This window comes from Mesitornis unicolor, unplaced genomic scaffold, assembly GCF_000695765.1.
Source record: "Mesitornis unicolor isolate BGI_N332 unplaced genomic scaffold, ASM69576v1 scaffold15410, whole genome shotgun sequence".
Classification (NCBI taxonomy): Eukaryota; Metazoa; Chordata; class Aves; order Mesitornithiformes; family Mesitornithidae; genus Mesitornis; species Mesitornis unicolor.
In genome coordinates this window covers 5,920-28,165 of record NW_010159084.1, presented here as the reverse complement: position 1 = coordinate 28,165, position 22,246 = coordinate 5,920, and the positions used below count along the sequence as shown (strand labels likewise).

General features: G+C 42.8%; 1 protein-coding gene across 1 annotated transcript; it reads right to left on the bottom strand.

Annotated features, from left to right (window-relative positions):
* Positions 1-220: 220 nt before the first annotated feature.
* On the bottom strand, positions 221-13,930 carry SLC26A3 (solute carrier family 26 (anion exchanger), member 3). The gene is made up of 20 exons (XM_010185557.1): positions 13,800-13,930; positions 12,826-12,965; positions 12,613-12,723; positions 12,359-12,516; positions 11,409-11,573; positions 10,555-10,707; positions 9,682-9,764; positions 8,222-8,369; positions 7,977-8,090; positions 7,773-7,850; positions 7,248-7,343; positions 6,122-6,228; positions 5,788-5,857; positions 5,607-5,699; positions 4,496-4,591; positions 3,620-3,853; positions 2,362-2,416; positions 1,697-1,842; positions 849-908; positions 221-244 (listed from the first exon to the last, which is right to left on the bottom strand). The coding sequence occupies exons 1-20, from the start codon at positions 13,928-13,930 to the stop codon at positions 221-223; spliced, it is 2,262 nt and encodes a 753-aa protein (XP_010183859.1).
* Positions 13,931-22,246: the final 8,316 nt, after the last annotated feature.

Genomic DNA, 22,246 nt, shown 5'->3' with positions numbered 1-22,246 from the left:
ATATATATTCTTTAGTAACTGTACAGGTTGTCTAAGAACTGTCAGAATAATAGATATATGTACAAGTATATGCAAATAGGGTTAACATAACCAGATGCAGTAAATCCTTCTTAAGGTATTTAAAAATCTCCTTCTGTTGTCATGCTTAGCACTGCACCTGCATTCATCTTCCGTACGTGATGTTACGTTGCTGGAGAAAATTATGTGTAGAAAATTAAATCTAAAATTTTGTTTCTACTGGAATCTGTAGGAAACAAAAGGAAATAAATGTCAGCCTCTGCAAGGAATAACCATGGTAGGTGCCCTCTGGTGAGTGATATGTAAGAATTTGCTCCTCTAAAGCATTTATGTGAGAAGATTGTAGTCTGACATTTTTTCCTTAGTGTTTGCTGTGTGCTGGATGCTCCCCTTCCCTTTAAGTCCATGATGAAAAGCTGTGTGTGTGTCCCTTTCTTGTACCTGCCTCCAGACTCCCCTTCTGCCCAAGACATTTAGATAAATGGGACTAATGCTGATGTCTCTGTCCCGTGAGCATTCTACCAGTGAGCTCGTCACTGTGATAGGCAAGGAGACCAGGGGAGAGCCTGCTGAGGTGGCCTTTGCCCACCTTCCCTCTGCAGACTCTCAGTGCGCAAGGCAAGGCTGGTGAGCAGAGCCCCACACCTCTGACTCCTGTACAGCTTTGCCTTAAGTCAAATCCCATCAATAAGCTGTCTGGACACTTCCTGCCCTGGGCTGACGCAAGAGCACGGGGATGAAGATGCTTTTGTTATCTGACTTAGTAGTGCTCGTGAGCAGCTTTTGGAGCTGCACTTCCTACAGTTGGACGGCCACAAACAAGGCCTTACCGTGGGCTCCTGGCTGCGCAGTCCATTGCTGGGGATGATACAGTCGTTTCTGCTGCCTTTCTCCTACAATGAACACAAGAAGTGGGTTAGGAAATTAATTGTTTTTTTTGTCTCTTTTATTTTTTTTCCTTTTTCACATTGAAGAAGGTCTTGCTTTTTAAATCTCTGGAACACACCTGGGAAGTTGACCTAGAAAAAAGGAAGCTCTCGCTTGTCAGCCCTTTATGCCTCCCACCAGGTCTCCAGGTCAGTGCAGAAGAGCTGGGTCATTTCAGCTAAGTGGGATTAGGCAGTTACCAGGTGAACAGTGTTCTAGGATTGGTACTTTTAAGCAGATTTAACATACATGAGATCCTTTCTTGCTTTTGATTTAAGAACACTCCCAGAAATCCCAACATCAGATTTGGCTGTAATAATTTATCTGCATTACTTTAGCACTCCTCTTGAAGGTAGACAGGTCTGGGAAACCTATGTGCAAGCAGCATCAAGTCTGCCTTGCAAGAGACACTGCAGCATATGCAGCAGTTCCCACAAGACAGGTGATGACAGAGGACAGCTGATGGGAGGGCCAGGATTTCACCCTGCACTACATCCTTCCCAAGGAGGTGGCTTCAAGTGAAATCCATGGTCAGGCCAGTCTCCAGTGGGAATTATTCACTCCTTCACTAGTGGTTTACCAGGCACCTGGACCAGGGGCCACTCTTACTCTCCAAATTTATTGGAGACTAACTGAGTTTTAAAAATTAACTTTTTAAATATAGACATGGCTGGCAATGCAGGGCATGCTTGAGTGCCTGTGAGTAGTGCAAAGGCATTAAAGTAATGAAAAATGAAAACTGTAGTGTTACCTCAGTGAGTTTTAGTTTGGGGGAGCTGGCTATGTCCTTCTTCATCAAAATGTGTAAAACCGCATCATGAATGGTGAGGAAAAACATGGATGGTTTAATCTCCTCATCAAAAAATGCACATCTCTCCAGTTTGTCCAGGAAGCCCTCTGCAGGGGAACAAAAATCAGAGGACAAAGTGACCTGCAGGCCTTAAAAATTAATAAATAGTGTATCCACTGAGTGAACACAGGAATTTCTGGCATACTGCACTGGTTTATTTATTAGGGCAGATGGGTTCCTCTTTACTGATGTGGACAGGATGCCTTGCTCCTCTCACTAAAATATTATATGGGCAGATAAATGCCCATCAGTACTGGACTGCTCGATGCCAGGCAGAAAGGAATTTGAGCCCCATTTCTTATTTAAGGGCTAAATAAGCCCGATAACACGTCTTGCAGACTAGGGCTGCACAGCACAGTGCAGCTGTGGGTAAGACAAGCTGTTGTGCATGGTCCCACCCTGCAGGGTTCAGCATGGGAGGGATCATGCCTCTGCTCAGATGGGTCTGTTTGTTATCTGAGACTGAAAGGGGAAACTGGGGTGAGCCTCCGCAGCTGTGCTCGGTGATGGACAGGGAAGGCAGTGGGACAAGGCATCTGCAGTGATGCTGGAGGAAAAGTACTCACCGTGCGCCTCTGCAATGTAAATGTCGATGTTGATCCGGACGAATTCTTTCAAAGTCTGTTAAACCAGAAATAGGTACCATTTAGACACTTCTATTTTTGCTGTCAGCAATCATTATGGTAATTAGTCACAGCAAATACACAAACCACTTTAAGATAGTGATTGTATTTTGAACAGTGATAAGCAGCTCTAAACTCAGACTCTGCTGCACCTGGAGACAGGGTGGTCTCTTCACGTGGCTGCAGACAGGGATGGCTGATCCTTTTGAAAAGGAGCAGTATTACATACATTTAGCCTACAGTGAAAATGATGATCTATCATAAATTGTATGGCTTTGTTGTACCTACTTCACACAGGATAACACTAAGACTTCAAAAGCTTCTGGAGAGATTTTTATAACTGGAGATTCAAGCAGAACTACAGTTCCCACTGACAAGGCAGGTGTTTAGTTCCTGTGGAAATAAATTTACACATGGATCTAGCATGGATCTATGTGGGTCTAGCTTGTTACCTTCAGCTATTGCTGTTTGAAATGTTGTTCTTACTGCTTTGTTCAAGGTCATCCAGGAAAGTGAGAGCAGGAGCAGAACTGAAACTCCAAAGTTCCAACTCCCTGCCCAGTGTTTAAAGCCATATATCATATGTACGTTTCTGTAAAGCTTCCCAAAAATCTTATGAGGTAAAGAAAGAGTGCCACAGCCAACACTGTAACTCCAAGAAAATTTAGATTGATTACTTAATCTGTTTTCTTAACTTTTTCTATGGAAAATGTACATTAAAATTAACATAAACATAAAGGTTGCTGTTGACTTTCCAGTCCATACAGGAATGCCTTTAAGAAGCGGGCTAGAATGATAGAATAGAGTCACAGGACAGAGGGGCAGCATCATCTCCCTTGACCTGCTGGTCATGCTTCTTTTGGTACGGCCCAGGGTAGGGTGGGCTTTCTGGGCTGCAAGGGCACATTGACAGCTCATGTGCAATCTTTCATCCACCACTGTGTCCAAGTCCTTCTGCTTGGGCCTGTTCTCAATCCCTTCATCCCCCAGCTTGTGCTGATACTGCTGATTGCCCTGATCCAGATGCAGGACCTTGAACTTGGCCTTGTTGAACTTCATGAGGTTCACGTGGGCCCACTCCTCAAGCCTATCAAGGTCTCTCTGGGTGCCATCCCTTCCCTCAAGCGTATCCCTCAAGTGTAACCACATTCGTATGTTTTTCTATTATATGGTTACTGTATGTCTTGTGAATTACAGTTACCTTTTGAAGGACTCTCATGGCAGAAAAATCAAGGAAGGACACTGATGAGAAATCCAGAATGATGCTGTGGATGTCAACCCGGGGCACAGTGATACCTGGGGGGAGGTCAGCGCCCCAGTTGATCTGAACAGGCAAATCTGTCATGTTGGTGGGCTGGTCCAGCTCCTCTATCCTGTTGTTGTCCAATTCTTCATCTGACTCATATGTATGGTTAGCCGTGCAAATCAAGCCTTTCTGTATTGACGGAGAAAAGTGTCATAATTAATACTTCTTTTTAAGACCCAGCCAGGGTAGTAGTGCATCTTACAAAAGGGCCAGAGTGGTGGCAATGCAGAGGTGATGTACCCGTGAGATGGAGCAGGACCCACCTGCACTTTGGACTAGAAAAAGTTCTGTCTGTCCCTTGTCTGGAGGGGTTTGGAAATGTTGGCTTTCCTTTCATCAGTCATTTAGTCATTATCATAATTAGTTTATGACTGCTTTTTATTGTTTCCCAAAGTTATTAATCAGATATACTTTGACTCCACAGTTTTGGAACAAGTCACCAAAAAGCATGCAGGATTTTGGCTGGGAGAAAACCAGCTTTATCCTAACATTAATGCAGCATAAACATCACCTCTGTGACATCTGATCTTGCCGTTTGTTGCCAAGCAAAGCTCCAGTGGACACATACAAGCTCTGCCCATGGTACAGCTGCAAGCTTCTAACTGTGAGGGCCATTTAAAAATCTTATTTTTAAAATTCATTCACGTCATTAAGTGACAACTTGGAGAATAGCATATCCAATTAGGGCAGGAGCCTGTGAGGCACTTCTCTGCCGTGTCGAGCCAGGAAACTGGTTGCCTAACTCCTCCCAGGTGGAGCTGCCTTACGTACGGGTGTCACTTGCAGCTCTCCTTTCTTCAGCATCTTTCTGATCTTCCTCAGAGCTTTATTGCGTTTCCTGAGGACTCTCAGTGGGTTGAAGCCAACCTGCAAAAACAGCACTTTGAATAATTTAAAAAATAAGACTGACCACCATTTGTAGACTCCCAAACACTCAAAACCAAATTCCCAGTGTACTCTGCTAAATAACTCACTCAGTACCTTAAAGTTTGCTCTCCTGAAGTCAAGGGTAGCAACTCTGCTGTCCATTTTTTTATTACACTGAAGAGATAAAACTCAATTTCATGATCGCTGTGGGCAAGACAGCAACCTGTGACACATGAATCCTCCTCTATTCACAAATAGCAAGCCTAGGAGGGCATCTTTCCTAGTTGGCTTACTAAGTACCTGTGACAAGAAGTTACCATCTCCTACAAAGTTCAAGAATTTCCAAGACCTGCTTGTCAGAGCAGCATGATATTCCCAGCTGATGTCTGGGAAGTTGAGATGTCTCATAAGGAAAAGGGTTACTGACCCTGAAGTTTCTCCTAATTGCCTATAAAGAAAGTCATCAGTGCTTACATCCTTGCTGGGCAATTGGTAATAGACACCCTACAACATCTTTGTTTTGCAAGTTCGGTTCAGTCTGGGGATGGCGAGCCTCTCTGTTACAGCGAGGGCTCAGGGGACCTGTCTGTCCATGCTGGCTATAGAAAGACTGACTGCCTTAATCCAGTTTGTCATGGAAGAAATTAGAAACTCTGATCATGGGATTTCTTTCAGCTTTTCTTCTGACTGTTGAGGTTAAGTTCTCTGGGGCAAGATGAGTAAACTAGCATTTATGGGGTGTAAATAATATAAATACTAATAAAATAAAATAATGTCCTCTTATAATCTCTATATTTGCACTACTTTCTTCTAAAGGACTTAAAATATGTATATACATTGTTATGTGTGTGTGCATACATGTGGCATTCCAGCAATGGCAACAATATTTGAATAATTAATGAAAAAATAATCTTTGAACTGTGGACTGACTGCATATATAGCAATTATTAGGAAATCCTATTCACCTTAATGAATCATGCAATTCATGTTCTGAATGACAGCCCCAGACACTTACAGCAGTGATGAGTTTCTCTCTGAAGAAATCAATATTAGCAAAGAAGATAGGAGATGAGCACCTGAAAATCTTCACTCCCTCTGGCTCATAGATCTGTACAATGAAGGAAAAGTGTCAGTAATGATGTCTGCTATAGAAACACAAATGCAGCAGGAAATCAAAGAAAAGCAACATTTCTTACATCGGTGTAATCCTTCCTGTTCCTGTAGATGTTACTTCTCCCAACATTAGCCAAAACGGTGCAGTTTGGACTGTGAAAAAACAAACACATACAGTTATTTTTGCCCCATACTGAAACCTGATGGAAAGGAAGGATCAGGAAAAGCAACCTCAGCTCCAGTTCTTCAGACTGAAGCAGGACCCACATTCAAGGGTTTACACCTGTAAATGGCTTTTCCGTACACAGTTGCTGGACAGACCACAGCACAGGGCTGTTTGCCTTCTCTGTACAGGGGGAATTAATTTATAACAGGAGGCCCTGAGATATCTTTTCATCACATCCAACAAGTACTTACAACTGGGAGCGGATCACCACGGTCAACAGCTGGAATGCCACAGCAGTTGCTAGCCCAATATCCAGGCCAAGAAAAACAGCAGCTAAGAAAGTCACCACCCATATAACCTGTAAATGTGAATGGCAGCAGTTACAAACACATCAAAAATCTGGGTCGTGAGCCCAGGGTGGGAGCAGCAACATCTGGATTGTTTTTTCAGGTCTGGTCCAGGCTGTTCACCCACCTTTGGTGAAGGGTTTCACATTTCCTACTTTGTTCTTTCTTCCTGTAAAATAGGGCCAGACTCACCCAGGAGTGTTTCCAAGGATGACAATTTCTATACAATAAAGGCTTAGAATAATAGAAGTGTGGATCTCCTATGAGTGATTCACTAAATGCTCAATCAAACTCCAGGAGAAAGGCAAGGTTATGAGTAAATCAGGATCCTGGTAAAGCTGAGAGTTATAAATACGCTTTGGATAACCAAACAGGCAAATGTAGGTGTAGTGAATGTACTTGACTGATAAACACAAATGACTAGATAATACTGAGTATTTTAAACCACAGACCTCAAAGAATTTTCATGTGGTAAATAACTCTTTGGTAGCTGGGAAAACTGAGGCCTGGAATCATTTGGGAACACAGAGAACTGACCAACAAGGAAGACAAAAACCTAAATTTTCTGAGTGTCAAAGGTAAGCAGTCCTGCCCTCCAGCCACGATCTTTACAATTTGGAGTAAAGCCTTCAAAACCATGGTCTTGACTTGTTGTTTACTGTGTAACCTCCACTAATGTGTTGCATGGGTACGAGAAAGTGTCCCTGAATGTCTAGCAAATGCACAGGGTATGTTGTCATTTTCCACAACTGCCTCCTACATTTGACTATATATAATGAGCTGTATTTAAATAGATTTTGATTAAATGGATGAAAATTAAGTTGAGTGAGAGAATCAACTCAAAATCGGTGGGACAAAATGGAAAACATAAGCGAGGGATATAAAAGTAAAAAAGGCATGCCACTATTGAACTTTCCATTTAGTGAAGTAAGGCAGGTGTAAAAAATAAAGATAACCTGTAAGCAAATTAGCATAATAGGTGACTTTCCCAGAATACTGCTTTCCTGAATGCTTGTGCAACTCAACTTACACAGTCATACTTGTCCTTTCTCCATAGGATGCCTATTTCCTTGAACTGCATGAGCATTCCTTTCAAGTTGCCAAGAGCCAAAGATGCAAGGACTGACTGTTAAAAAGACCGAAATACATATTGAATTTTGAAGTAAGCAAAGTGAACATTGAACATTAAGACTTAGAAAATCATATAAATAGAGCCAAAGTGCAGCTGAAAGGGCAGGCATCTCTTCATGTTGTGTCACTGCTGTGAGTCGCACTGCAACCTTCCCAGCCATGGTGCAGAGCAGGTGCCTGACTTGAGGTTGCAAATCCAACTTATCTGTGGCACCTAAAAGCTGGTGCTGTGATGTTTGGGTGCTTGTGTTCCCTCTGAGGGACCATACGTAGTGGTCCTCCCTGTCATGGTTCCCAGATCAGAAGAATCAAACTTTGCAAAACCCCATTTTGCTCCCACTGAAGCCTTTGAACAGTCCAGTGACTCCCAGAGCAGCCCTGTCTTTGGCAAGCAGAGGAAGCACTAGGTAAAACCAGTCAATACCTTCTGTAATGGTGCCAGGAGAAACCCAATGGCCAAGATCACAATCAAGACGATGACAGCTGAGATTATACCAGCAATCTGCATGAAAGAACAATTCCACCACAAATAAGTGGCTGAGGGCATTATGGTCATCCAAGGGAAAAAAAGTAAAAAAATAAAAAGAGCTTTCTGGCATTAAATGTCATCATGATCTGTTTTCCATACCTGTGTTTTGCCTCCTGTGCTCTCCTGCACACCTGATCTTGACAGAGCAGTGCTGGAGGCAAATCCTTTGAATGATCCACCAACTATGTTACCCAGCCCAAAAGCAATTAGATCCTGAAATAAAAACAAAAGAAATTGTTCTTAAAAGCTAGGTCATGACAGATATTTACAAGGCAAATAATTTCTAAAATTACTTATTTTCCCTTGACAAATGTACTGTATTAATTTCTGTGTTATTTTCCTACCTGGTTGCCATCTATTGGGTAGTCGTGCTTGATGGAATACACTTTAGCCACAGAGAAGGCTACTGCAAACCCAACAATTGCGATGGAAATGCTGTCGCCAACACACTTTTGGAGGATATCTGCATCAGGTGCAACAGGTGCTTGAAATCTGTAAGACAGAAAAATCTACTCATTAAGGGCATGCCTAAGGAGACAAGATGTCAAGCAAGCGAGCAAGGTGGTGTTTAGCTCATACTGAGCACTTTGGAGAGATGCAATGCAGAATGGAGAATCTGAACCCTGTAAAACTTCAGGGAATCCTTGATCAGAACAGGGACTCTGTTTATCCACACTCAGCTCAGCTTGTGTCTCTGCAGGTTCTCATTTCCTTGGTCAGGACCAGCCACAGCTTATTTTGTCTGAGGTGCATGCACGGTTCTGCCTTCCAGTTAAGCATGAATGTAAGATCTGTCACAGCACTGGGGCCCTTGCACAGGCAATTTGCACATGCAAGGATTCACTTTTTTTGTGACAAAAAAAAAAATCCCTGCATGATTCGTTGAAGCAGCTAGGACAGCTAAACAAATACTTACTAAGTGGGGTGGTATTGACCAGTCTCTTAGGCTATCTGCTAGATGCTTTAGCTTTACCATTTCCTACTCCTTTGATCAAAGGCTTTTGCAGATCCCAGAGAGAATTCCTCTCTGGGATCCATTTTTTTTTACCCCCCAGTGACCTGAAATCTGAAGAATGGAGACTCCTGAACAGAAATAGCTGTTTCTTTGCCAACTTCATGCATGAACACCCCTGGGGCTACAGGTGACAATCGAGAGTGTGCTGGTGAGTAAATGGCTGCAGTCTGCTTGCTGTCCTAGGAAATGTCTTCCTCTCTCTTTTTAACTTAACGTGTACCTACTACTTCTTTATGAGAAAATCCTGGCATAGCTGGATGTACTCTGTACATAGATATACCTCTGTATGTGGGTATATACCCTCTATGTGGATATACTCATAAAGGACCAGAGGTTTCCGCCTCCAGAGGACAGTGATGCCTGGGGCAATGCTGGTGGCTGCCCCCAGGTGACCAGGCAGGAGAACTGCGCAGTGTCTTCGTGGCTTCCCAGGGCTGCCAGTGGCTACTGAACCACATGTGTACTACAAGGGAAATGGAGGGGTTCAGGAGTGAGTAGCTCAGTAAAAGGGACAAACATCAACCTCCTGCTCAATAGCCGTCTTAGAAAATGAAGCAGGAATTATTTCATGCCACAGTGTATTCTTTTTTTGTGGGAAATATGCTCTAGTGAGTGGCTTTTACCTATTGAAAGTGTTTCCTCAAATGGCAGAGAGCAACATTTTTATTTACCTACCGAGAGAAAATGAAGCAGATTATTTTAATCAAAATGCAAAGCTGAACTGATTTAGCACTGGCAAAATGAAAAGTACATTTTGCTTCACTGGTAAATTTTAAGCAAATTACTTACCCTTCCTCTAGTTTTCCGACAACAGCAACATTAAATTTTTCTTCAAAGTTAACAAAATAGGAAATCAGTGCTGCTAAGACTGTCTGAAAGATAATAAACCCAATGACCATTAGGGACATTCAAATAAGAGTATGAAGAGACTATTTAAAACCATTTCTTTCCCTCTCCCACACCCCCCCAATCTCAACACCAGCAGCAGCAGAATCACACCCTAAGTCTGTGCATCACTTTTCTGTTCAGATATAATTCCTGAACCACCTTGCAGGTATGGCTTTACATTCATAAATCACACAGAGAACACACCAGAACGTACAATTTATCAGAATATCTCATTAACAACACAGAAATTCTCACCCAATAAATCAGGTGTTTTCTAACAAGGTGCTGTAATAACTCTGCAGAAAAACAAGCACCACCTGCACCTATAGCAACATCCTTCAGGAATTTAGGAGCTTGCTGCCCGTGTGAGGCTTCCCCCACCCCACTGCTGTTCTAGGAGGGTGAGGAGGGCTGGCAAAAGCCTCTGCTGCTGGAGGGCAAAACTGTTTTGTGCTTGGCCAGGGACGGCAGGACTTCAGCGGCTACTTGCAGGTGTGGTGCAGAGGGGACCCAGCCCCAGAACTGCAGCCAGCTGGTATTAGAGCCAATTTCATCCCAGGAAAAAATCCATAGTTTATAACATCTTAAGCACTACAGGTGTACTCAGTTAAGAACAGTTACACAACTAGCTCATGAACTCTGTCAATTTTTCCTTACAGGTAAAAAGATAACCCATCATTTAACGCAGAACAGGAGAAGGAATAGATAAAACTCTGCTTCCTGTACCACCATAGTGATGGAGGAATTGCAAAATCAAAGAGAGGTGACTGTTACCATAATGAGTTCGATCGGGATGGGAGTTGGTAACTTTGCTTTGTATCGATCATTCACTTCTTTCACCACGAACACGATAAGCAAGACAACAAGGGATGTGACAAGGTCAGCGATGTTTGTTTTTGTGATCTGGCTGAAAATGCTCTCCAGAGTCTGCAAAATCAAGAAGAGATGTGGTGTTTCAGAAATAGCAGTGCCCTGGCATAGTAGCTCTATCCCCTCCAGAAGGGCCTGTATCGCAATGGCTCTAAGGATTTCGGTGCTTGGGATTTATTTCCTGTGGCATGATGTGGGATGCAAGCCCTGATGAATATGCATGTGTATCGTTCAAATGACAGAAGCATCTGTGAAAGACCCTTTCCACTGGCTCCTGACTCTCTCCTCTTGGCCTCCTCCTGACAGAGAGTCAGAGCAACACGCACATGTGCAACAGGAAATGTGAATGAGGGAATTACTGAGCAGGTGCCTGTCTCCACTCCTCCCTTCCTATCCTTCTCCTTCCTTCTTTCTCATCCAACAGCTCTCACAGAGTCATACCCAAATTAAATATATATAATATCAGTCCAGAAAAAGTGAATAATTAAATGCCTGGGGCAACGTTGAATACTTTATTAAAATATACCAACACACAATAGAAAATATCTAATTAGCCCAACAGATTGTAACTTGGTGTTCGGTAATAAATTTAAAGATTGGTCATATACTAATAGCATATCTCTCATATTTTTCTCTTGTGTTTCCTCCTGTTTGGCTGTTTCTATGCTGAGTTCTGTTACGATTGTCTTGTGAAACATGGCCAGATACGTATTGCAGGTTTCAATAGCATTAGCAAATAATGAACGCTTAGCACTTACATAGATGATGCCAAAAGGCTTATTAAATCCAGGGACAGATAGTTGAAGCATGAATTTCAGCTGAGATACCAAAACATGGACAGCTGCAGCAGTTGTGAAACCACTGATTAATGATTGGGATAGATAAATAACGATGAATCCAACCTGGAGTATTCCCAGAAGCAGCTGAAATGCAAAATGACCACATGTCAGTGAGATTCATTTGTACTTTTAAGCAATCTCTGCAACAAAGAGAACAATATTTAATGGAAACAAAGATTCCCATCTAATTCCGTACATCCAGAGATTAAAGAATATGCTGTCACCAGACTTGCAACAGAAGTTGAGATTTAGCAACAGAGGGCACAAGTCTAGTAAGAGTTGTTGCTAGAGCAGTTAAAACCTATTCTTTTTATTTTATAAAATATAAAATTTTATAATAAACCTCCTTAGTCTTAGGGTTTTCAGTACCCATGTTTTCACATGGTACCAGTGTTTCATGAAGCACAAAACATATTCATGTGTTAGGAAGGAAGGAACTGTAGGAATTCTATAGTAGGAAGGAAGAAGAAATTGAGGGTTTTTTTGAACAGACAAATCCAAATACTTTACTGTTATGAGACAGAGCTTTTATTCCCCTTGGTGTGTCTGCATTGTTCACATTACTCTCACAACTACTTTTTCTCCTATCCAGAAGACTGGTTTTTTGCTGTAAGTGGGGTACAGCTGTGTATGCTATAGGCTCAGGTCTGGGTAAAACCACAGATTTCGCAGCATGGATCAGTGCCTGGTCACTGGAGGGGAGTGGATGTCCCCTAATCAGTGAGCCAAGATCATTTATGTGTGAAGGGGAAGAAAATTACTTTGGTGACTACAACAGCAGAAAACAAGGAGGAAGGTCAATCCACCATCTATCTATTCATATATGTGCATATAGACAGGTGCAGATGCACATACATGTGTTTACCAACCTGAAAAACCCCAGAAAGGAAAGTTACAGATGCAGCCACCATCACCCTCTCTTCATTTATTGCAGAGATATTCGTGGAAGTGCCATTTCCAGTACTGTCATCGGGGACCAGCCTGACGACGACTCCTCCCACCATCAGACTCAGGACAGGGAAGGGACCTGAGCAGCACAAGGCATTTGTTAGAGACCAGCAAGGGCAGCACCTACTTTTGCGCTAGTGAGGTGGAGGGGTGAGTGCAGTGTGCCTGAACTTACCCACTGAGATGTGCCTGGATGTGCCAAAGATAAAATAGACCAAGCAAGGGAAAAATACTGCGTAGAGCCCATAACTGGGGGGGACATTCACCAGCAAGGCAAAGGCGAGACCTGTAAGAACAGAGGCCCAAGGAAGGTAACTTGCGTGTTATGGGTTGTTCCTTTGCACCTGGCCTAGCAGTCTGTGTCCAAGCACACATTTCCCAGAGATACCTTGCAGGACAGACACAAGCCCCGTGTTGATGCCGGAGATGATGTCACTCAGGATCCACTCCCTGAAGCGGTACGCTGGCAGCCATGAGACGATGGGAAACAAACGCAAGGCAATTTTTTTTACCTTTTGTGGGGAGCAGCTGTCAAGACACAAGACGACAGAGCTTTGTTGGTGAACAGCTTGGCTGAGTCACAGCTTGTCTTTGGAGGGGAAATGAAGGGCAGAGGGTTCAGGTTCAGGTTGCCAGTCGTCAAAATCACACCCAGACACAGCCCCTATCAACCTGCTCTGCCAGCTCTGCTTCAAGGAGGACCCTATGGCCTCAAGAGGTCCCTTCCAACCAAAATATTCATAGAATCATAGAATTATAGAATAGTTTGGGTTGGAAGGGACCTTTAAAGGCCATCTGGTCCAACCTCCCTGCAATGAGCAGGAACATCTTTAACTAGATCAGGTTGCTCAAAGCCCTGTCCAACCTGACCTCGAACATTTCCAGGGATGGGGCATCTACCACATATCTGGGAATCCTTTTCCAGTGTTACACTACCCTCATTGTAAAAAATTTATTCCTTATATGTAGTCTGCATCTACCCTTTTTTAGTTTAGAATCATTACCCCTTGTCCTATTGCTACAGGTCCTAAGAAAAAGTCTGTCCTCAGCTTTCTTATAAGCCTCCTTTAAGTACTGAAAGTCCGCAATAAGATGTCTCTGGAGTCTGTGCCGCCAAGCACCCAGGAAAAGACAAGCTGCCTGGGGTACAGCTATAGGAAGGCTTTTAAGGGTAACAGCAGCTAAAATTCTTCAGAAAAACCTGACATTTCATTTAGTTAATGAGTTTTCATCTGCTTTGTTGACATCTGAGTCAGGAAAGAATCAGGATGGAGTTCATGTTGTTGGAGAGTTTGTGCTATTTGGGCAGTTAGGGCTGTTTCTTAGATAGTTATTAAAAAAAATAGCAAACAAAAAACTTACCTAAAATACAGTTTCAGGTGATCCCAAAAGTTTTTATGGTATCTGTGCAATTTCTCATGCTCTTCGTTGAATAAATTCTCCGAGTACACAGGTCTGGCTACAACATAGTGGTTTCCCACAGGTTCAACCATTTCTCCTGAAATGTTAAGTGAGGATGGTGACTTGTATGTACTTCTCTCTGGCCTTAGTCACTTAAAAACCTGGAATGAAAAATGGAGTTACCTCCTTATGCACTGTGAAGTAGGTAGCCATAGCATAGATGAGTGAACTCCAAACTGAGTGTTACCACCTTTGAAGATCAAAAGAGAGACAGTTGAGACTGTTGCTTCACTTTGCCAAGTTGATCTCCTGCCCTCCTCCTCCCACTGCAGGGCAGTGTTTCACTGGAGCATGAAGTATTTCTTTCTAAAGGTGCAGCCAAAAAGCAGACAAGATAGATTTTGAATTAATTTATCTATGAGTCAGCTGTCTACAACAGAAAACTACTTTCCTCAAGGGAGACTAATTTCTTAAAAAACAAACAAGCAGATCCCGAGCGGTTTCTCTTTGTGCCACCATCAGGAGGGCTGGGAGCTCACTGAAACCCAGTGTTCCTGTGTGACCTGGTCTAGGTGATCCTGCTCTGGCAGGGGGGTTGGACTGGATGAGCTTTCGAGGTCCCTTCCAACTTCTAACATTCTGTGATTCTGTGACACGAGGGGAAAGGCAGAGCCAAGGCAGGGCTCAGCTGTCCTCTCTTGAATTTGAAGACAGGGCTGAATTTTGGGTAGGGTCTGTGTAATGAGAAGGTTAGGCTCAGCAGTGGAAAAGCATGGTATTGCTGCTTGTTAAGTTATTTGTAAGTTTTCTTTCCACAGGTTTTCTGCACTGCTTCTCCTCTGTTTCATGCTCACAAGCAGTTGTTGCACTGTCTGAACTAAATACTCTTTTCTGCCTTTTCCCAACCTACATTTGCTTGTTTGTGCTGAATAAAAACTGTTCTTGGTCACTCCAGAAATGATCCCTGAGCCCCGCATTACACAAGAAGATTCAATATTCATTTCAGTTGATACCACTGGGTATTTTGCAGCAATTAATTGATGCCATCACTTGTTTTTTGATGCCACTGTGCTGTTATGTTTCCCTCTATCCCCCATTCTTCCCACACTAAATTCACCTAAATAAATGCACTACGAGAAAGCATTTCTTGCTGCTGAAGCCACCATTAAATATTTAATACAGTCTTAGAAAGGAGCTGTGGAACTTGCTCTCGGTAGCCACAGTTGGACTAGATGATCATTGTGGGACTCTTCCATCTGCAACTAACCTATTCTATCCTATTTTGTTTTCCTTTGACTGAGAGATGAAGTTGTACTGCAGGAAGCAGAAAGTCTTTTGTGACACTGATAGTAAAGCATTTTTCTTCTTTTTCTCTCTCCTGGCCCAAATGCTCCTTGGCGCCTTGGTGCTTGCTGGTGGTCTCGTGACAGATGTCTGGCCAACACTACTTCCTTGCCTGGGTCTATTGCCTGACTCATGCTGAAATAACCTACATGCATTTCTAATTCAGACTTCTGTGTAGTCAATATTTGGAGATGTCATAGGACAGATTTTCATGTCATGAAGCAGTTTGTGTAGTTATGAAGAGATGGAAAGCTTTTTATCTATGAAAATTTTGGCATTAAAATGCAAATCCCATCTTGAGACTTTGCTACAGCTCAGGGCTTGTTATTGACCTATTTTGAGTTATTTAATTTTAGTTTCCTCCTAGTTCATTCTGGAGAAGTTAATGGATGCGTGGAAGTCCAAATAATGTTAGATTAACTTTTTGTAGATATACTGTTTTTCCACAAAAAAGTCATTGTTTTGACAATGGACTAAGCATTTTCACTATCTGTTTTAACATTAAAAATCAGATCTGTAATATTTTCCAAAAATGGGCAGGTAATTATTCTAACAGACTAATACTCAAAATCTAAGCTCATTCAAGACCTTGATCCAAAGTCACTTAAAATCATACTCCAATACTGTAATTGTGCACTACTGTCTCCCCCTCTGTAGGGATCAGAGCTCCAAGTCTGAGGCTGACAAAATTTAAATGAAAAAATTGGTTAATTTAGTTCTTTCGCTGATAAATCTCAGTGCACTTAGATTTGCAGGAAGAAATTTTATGTATTAAAAATTGTAGACTAGCTCTGTTTCCTAGTCTGCATATCAGTCTTTTAGTCTTCATGTCCCAGAGAGAAATATTGCTGAAAGTCCCGTTGAACAACTGTTCATTCATTGTACGGCACAAGATGTACTACTTGAAGTCCATGTGTTACTCTGTCATTTCAGGTTTTCCCTGGTACTGCAGCTGCTGTAGCTTTTCTGAGTACTTTTGTTGTCACTCCAGCCCCTTGTCCAGCCTTTGCTCTTTCCTTGGGCCATATTTAATGCCCCAATCTCAGGGAACCCACAATATGTCTTTCCACAACCCTTCAAATCTCCTTTGGTTTGTTAGTGCTGGTCTTGTTGAAGCTATAAGCATTTTGCTTGTGTTTTTTCCCTCCTAACAAGAGCCCCAATTTACCAATTCTCCTCCTGGTTGGGGTCGATGACTTAGAGCTGCAGAAGGAGCCCTAGAGCCTTGCCCCAAGGCTCTCATTGAGCTGAACCATGGGAGCATGAGTTTGTTTTAAAGAGTGTGGTGCCACGTGGTATTACTCAAGTTAAGTTTAACCATGCCAGCCTGAGCACCTGGAATGCAGTGTAAAGTGCCTTCGACCTGTTTCCTAGCAGGTAAATGAGACCATAGGATGCAGCACGTTGCTGCAGCCAGATGACCACTGCTGCCGGTTACCCACTACTTGAGCGTTTCTTGTCTTGTTCCCTCTTCCACAGTCTCTGTTGGCAGTTGTCAGCTACTGTGACTTCAGCCGGTCTTGCCTTCCACTTGCTCACTCTCATTTTCTTCCCATATATGTTAGAAAGATAGGATGCCCTCTTCACAGGGAGTTTTTTGCGGCTGTTGGCACCATTTCTTATTTTAGATGTTTTAAAGAAAATGGGGATATTGTGATGAGTGCCAGCATAGTGGAAGTCAACATCCTCCACAAATCACCTAAAAGAGAGATCCGTACCCCAGTAACCCAAACTGCCTTTCCAGAGTACCCCCGTCACTAAGTCCTTGGACTCCTTGTGGGAGACAACCAATTAGCACAATTCTGATGACTTCTATAATGTGTCAACCCACCCAGAGGGAACAGGACCACAGACCAAGATTACATTGCACAGCTATCAAGTCATAACAGCTTTCATTTGCTATTGACCAAGACTATGTCTGAACTGAAAACCCAGAGATAACATTCTGGTTCAGCTTTATTCCATATGGCCTCTGATCCTGTTCTCCCAGGCAAAAATTAACTGCAATATCATCTTTCACACATAAAATGTTCCAACATCACTGCCAATCCCCGCATTTGTGAACATTTGGTAATGCATATTTTGATGTGTGTTATTTTTTTGAGGGAATTAGCAGAGGGATACTTTTTCCTCTTTATTAATTTATCCTAAATATTGAGTAAGTAGTACACAAAAGTCTGGTACCTTTAACTGAATAATTAAATATTAATATCATCTCACTTTTTAACATTTGAAAAATACAAACAAATTCCATGAGAGAAACTTCTATATTTTACAAGAAATACAGCACATGACTAGAAACATTTCATTTATAAGCATTACTTTGCATATCCCCTATCCAGACTAGCAAGTCAAAATGGTACCTGATGTGTCTTCCAGGAAGCTCTTCAGAAGAAACCACACCAAGATTTTATGGAAAATTATATCCTTGAAATTTTCAGAGGCAGGGCAGGTACCTTGTGCTGATCTTCATTTGAGAACCTCCCTAAATACTGACAGCACTTTAATAACTAACTTCAGTTAACTTTTACAAGAAAAGGAAGATTTCACTGTGGCCTTGACCAATGAACCTATTCTCAGGAGGGATGATAAGAGTAATTTCTTAAAGTTCTCTGTGATATTGCTAAACTTTGTTTGGCGAACAGTTTCTGATTGGTGTGCAGAGACAAATATGGGGAAATAGAGATGAATAAGGACTGTCTGTTGCAATCCTGTGCTGTGCATCTGCCAGGTTTCTACTGAGTATAGTGGGAAGTGGTGGCCAGAGCCCAGCTGTGATACCCTTCATTTCTGAAGAAGCGTGAGCCAGTGATAAGGGAGATGTGCCACCTCTGAGCAACGTGTGCCACTGTGGACCTTCCTCCCAAGCACCTTTAAGGGACCCTAAATTGTCTTTCCAGAAGCAATTCCTGTATGCTCAGATCATTGCCAAAAATAGCCTTTCCAGGGATTTCCAATGGCCAGCTGTGGCTTGGTAGAGCTGATGCTGCGGCAGCCCGTGACAGGCAGTGGGAAGGTGCAGACCATGTGTGTGGATGAGTTATGGGGCACAAATGTGGCACAAGTGGGTTGGACTATCCCACAGGATCCTGCTTCCCTCCACTGCCTAGAGAATAACCAAGAGAAATCATCCTGCTCAGGCCAAAGTGAGCCTTCGCAAACATTTCTCTGAGATACTTAAAACCACCTAAGGAGACAGCTGAAATAATGTTTTGATGCCTCAGGCTAAAATTTTGGTAGCAAGTGCCTGTGTTCAAGACAGCAGTAAACCCTCGGTGTTGAGGATAGCATCAAAGCTTTGATAGCATCAAAGTTGTCTGACGAAAACCATTCTTAGGACCCTTTTCTTAGGTCATGCTGCCATGAACACCTAGAAATGCTTTACCTGTTGAAACCCACGGTATCAGGAAGACCACAGGGTGCCAGGCTCCTTAAGGCACTCCTCCAGGCTGGAAGCCAGGGCTTGCCTTAGCCTTTGGGAGTTTGAAATCACAGACCCTACCCCTGAAGAAAAGCTTTTCCTCATCTGGCGAAAGGACGTGGCATGAGGGAGAGCACCCTGTGTGCTCCCAAGGGACAGTCACACACATGGGTGCAGGAGGAGAAGAGGCAGGAGGAGCCTGATGTTCTGCGCTCAGATGGTTTGCACATACTTCAGTCAATGATTAAACTGAGAAATAGTGGAGCAAGCAGGACCCCAACATCTGCCCCACAAAGTGTAAGCTTTATTAGCCTATTCAATTAAGGTTTCTCTCCTGTGGTCTAGCCCATGGCTCAGAGTTCCCTGAGAATATGTACCTTAGGTGCTTTTGAAAGTTGGAGCTACACTTCCAACCCAGGCCATAAGCTCACCTGGTCAGTAATGGTCCCAGGTCACTTCCTAAACTTCTCTGTGACAGCAAACCCCTGGTTTTGGTAACTGCTGTTAGGCTTAAGGGATTTGCTGCGGTTTGTAAAACTGACACAGAAATTACTTTTACCATTAAAACAATAAACACTTAAAAAGACAAAGAACAGTTCAACCCATAAAACAATTAAACAGCTTTTGACCTCCCTCCTCATAGTGCAGGCATAGTGTAGTCATAGAAGTGCTTTAAATCCAGTGCTGAAAGTATTCTTAGTTCTTTATATTCGAGATACGTCATGAGTAACTGCAACATAAAACAGCAGGACAGCTCTTTTAGGACTAGGTTTAAATGCAGGAATGACCCTTGGCTGTAATGAGTCAGTAGCATCTTGTCTTTGGCTTCATCACGTCCACCTGTAAGTACTTTACTCTTGGATTATTTCCACTAATTCACTGAAGCAATAAGGTGCTACATGGAGTGACGAAGGGAATAAACACTTTGGCCTTTCTGTTTGCAGCAATGCTGTTAAGGACATGATTTTCTCCCGATAATGCAGAAGAGGTTTAGTGCATAATGGTCATACAGGGGGCAGGTTGCCTCTGTTCCACACCACAGAAGTTCAGCTGTACAAAGACCTGATGTCTTTACACTGGGTGCTTAAACACCAGTGGAACTCCATAACCAGCTGGGAAAGTATAGTCTTTTCTGCCAAGGCAGAGCAGAAGAGGAGGAAATGAAAATTTGCTCTGTCTCTCTGGCAGCTGCAGAAACATTGAGAGTTCAGTGCCTTAAATCAGTCACAGCCTGATCCCTTGCCAAGTCTCAAGTATCCTCAGCTTCCTCTTGTTTTCATGGGAGCTGAAAACTACCCACAGCTCTTGAAAGCTGCTTGGTGAGCTGAGCTCTGAAGGGCTTCACGAGTGCTGCTTTCTGCCCTGGCCAGGATGGGGAGGGAGGAAGAAGTGGCTGAAGGGAGATAAAGCAGTAACAAATTGTCTGAGTGGCTCGCAACTGCAGAGAGAAGCTATTTTTCACAGAGAAAGAAGAAAACAGTTCTGCCAGAGATGCGTTTTACTTGTCTTGTGAAGAGCTCCACGTCTTCCTTTAGTGTTAAGTAAACACCAGTATTGATACTGGAAGATTAGCTGACTGAAAATGTGGATAACAGCATCAGCTTGCACTGATTTCTAGTGTTTCCCAATGTTTCCCTTCACCAGGTGCTGAAGAAAGCTTCTGTTCTCATGTGCAGTTTTCTGGCCGTATCCTGTCTTCTGCTGCCCAGCTGGTCACCCTGCTGCCAGGTTCTGTCCAAAACCTTCAAGAAAAATATTGCTTACAATGCCGTCTGCTGTGATGATGCTTCTAGAGCAAAACATTGCAAACTCAAGTTCTTCCAGCCTTTCAAATACAACACTCTACTCTACTTGGGCAGCTCAGTGGGTTAAAGAAATATATGTTTTTCAGCAGTAAGTGTGGTAGTTGGTTTGGGCATGCATTGCTGGTGGTTGCCAGGTCCTTTCTCCCATTTTGAAGGAAGGACAGGGACTCACAGCCTGTGGTTTGTCTCCTCAGGAAGATTTGAAGCCCTCACTGGGGACCTCCAAGAAGGAAAAGGAAAACTGGATGGCCCTTAGAGGTCTTCATAGAAAGCAGAGGTGTCACTTGTGCCCACAGACTCAGGACATGCACGGCAGAAGAAAGCATAATGTCATTCCACTTCCAGCTTCCTATACTCTTTAGTACCTTGTTTTCTTTCCAGCAAGTTTCATTCTAGTGCCCTGAGACACAAATCAAATCAGCCATGCTACTGGTTCAAATTCAGTGACAATGCATAAAATGTAGGTAAGTTTAGTTAAAGAGGAGTAAGTTTAGTTAAGAAGTAACTGTCAGGCAGTCAACATAAGTTTGGCAGTGAGAGCAGGCAGGAAAAAAGGTCAGTTTCATTAACAAAGATATTTCTGGATTGTTCACAATTGTAAAGACTTGCAGAAAAAAAGGGTCTGAATTTTGCTTAGTGACCCTGCTAGGATATGGATCATTGAAGGTTATCAGTCCTTTGTGTAGAGCACAGAATAAGCAGGGGCACCCAGTGCTGTTGGGGCAGTGTATTGTGCAGAGGAGATGGAAATTTCCAATAAAAGGGCTTGTGACACGTTCACATCTCTCTCATTTTTTATTCACACTTCTTTTATTACACTTATATATTTTAATTCCCTTTTATTATGGACTTAGGAGTTATTGTCTCCTGAAAGCCAGCAATCTTGAGCTGGATGATGGGTGTTTATATGATGGCATTACATCATAAAGAGCACAAACACGAAATCCTGCACATTGCCTTTCAGAGCAGAGACAGATTTGTCATCCTCCTCTGTCAACATTAAAAGTTGTGCTTTGTTCTTCAAGACAAAGGTCTCATATTTCAATCCAATGTTAATAGCATCATAGAATCACAGAACGTATTGGGTTGGAAGGGACCTTTAAAGCTCATGCAGTCCAACCCCCCTGCAGTGAACAGGGACAATGTTACCAGAGCAGGTTGCTCAGAGCCCCATCAAGCCTGACCTTGAATATCTCCAGGGATGGGGCCTCCACCACCTCTCCGGGCAACCTGTTCCAGTGATCTACCATCCTCATATTGAAAAACTTTTTCCCAATATCCAACCTAAATCTACCCTTTTCTAGTTTAAAACCACTACACCTCATCCTACTGCTACATACCCTAGTGAACAGCTCTTCCCCATGTCATTTTCTCTCTCACAAACTTTCCATATTTTACTGAAAGCATAAATAGTTCCTTTGTTTTTATTTAAAGCTGTCTGTCTCTTGATTTCCTGAAGCAAACTAATTTCTGAAGAGATATCTCACATCAGAGGTAACCAACTAGGTTGGACTTATTGATTCAGTGTTTAACTATAATTTTACACCATGGCTGAATATAGCAACATACTGTTTGAGACTCAACCAGGCTAGCAATCACAGCAATGGGAGGATGCACCACCACAGAGCCCTACAGATATTCTCCTGCCAGTGATGGCTGAGTCAGGGAATCTGTGGCGTCACAGCCTGGCGTGCTCTGTCCTTTGGTACAGATACTACTATGTGCACATGGAGGGTTTTTTTTTAACACAGAGAGTAATGAGTGTTCAGATATCTGAAAATAAAGCAGAAGTGTAGATAGCCTTGCTTGTGTCATGCTGGAGTGGGAGACTCAGCCTT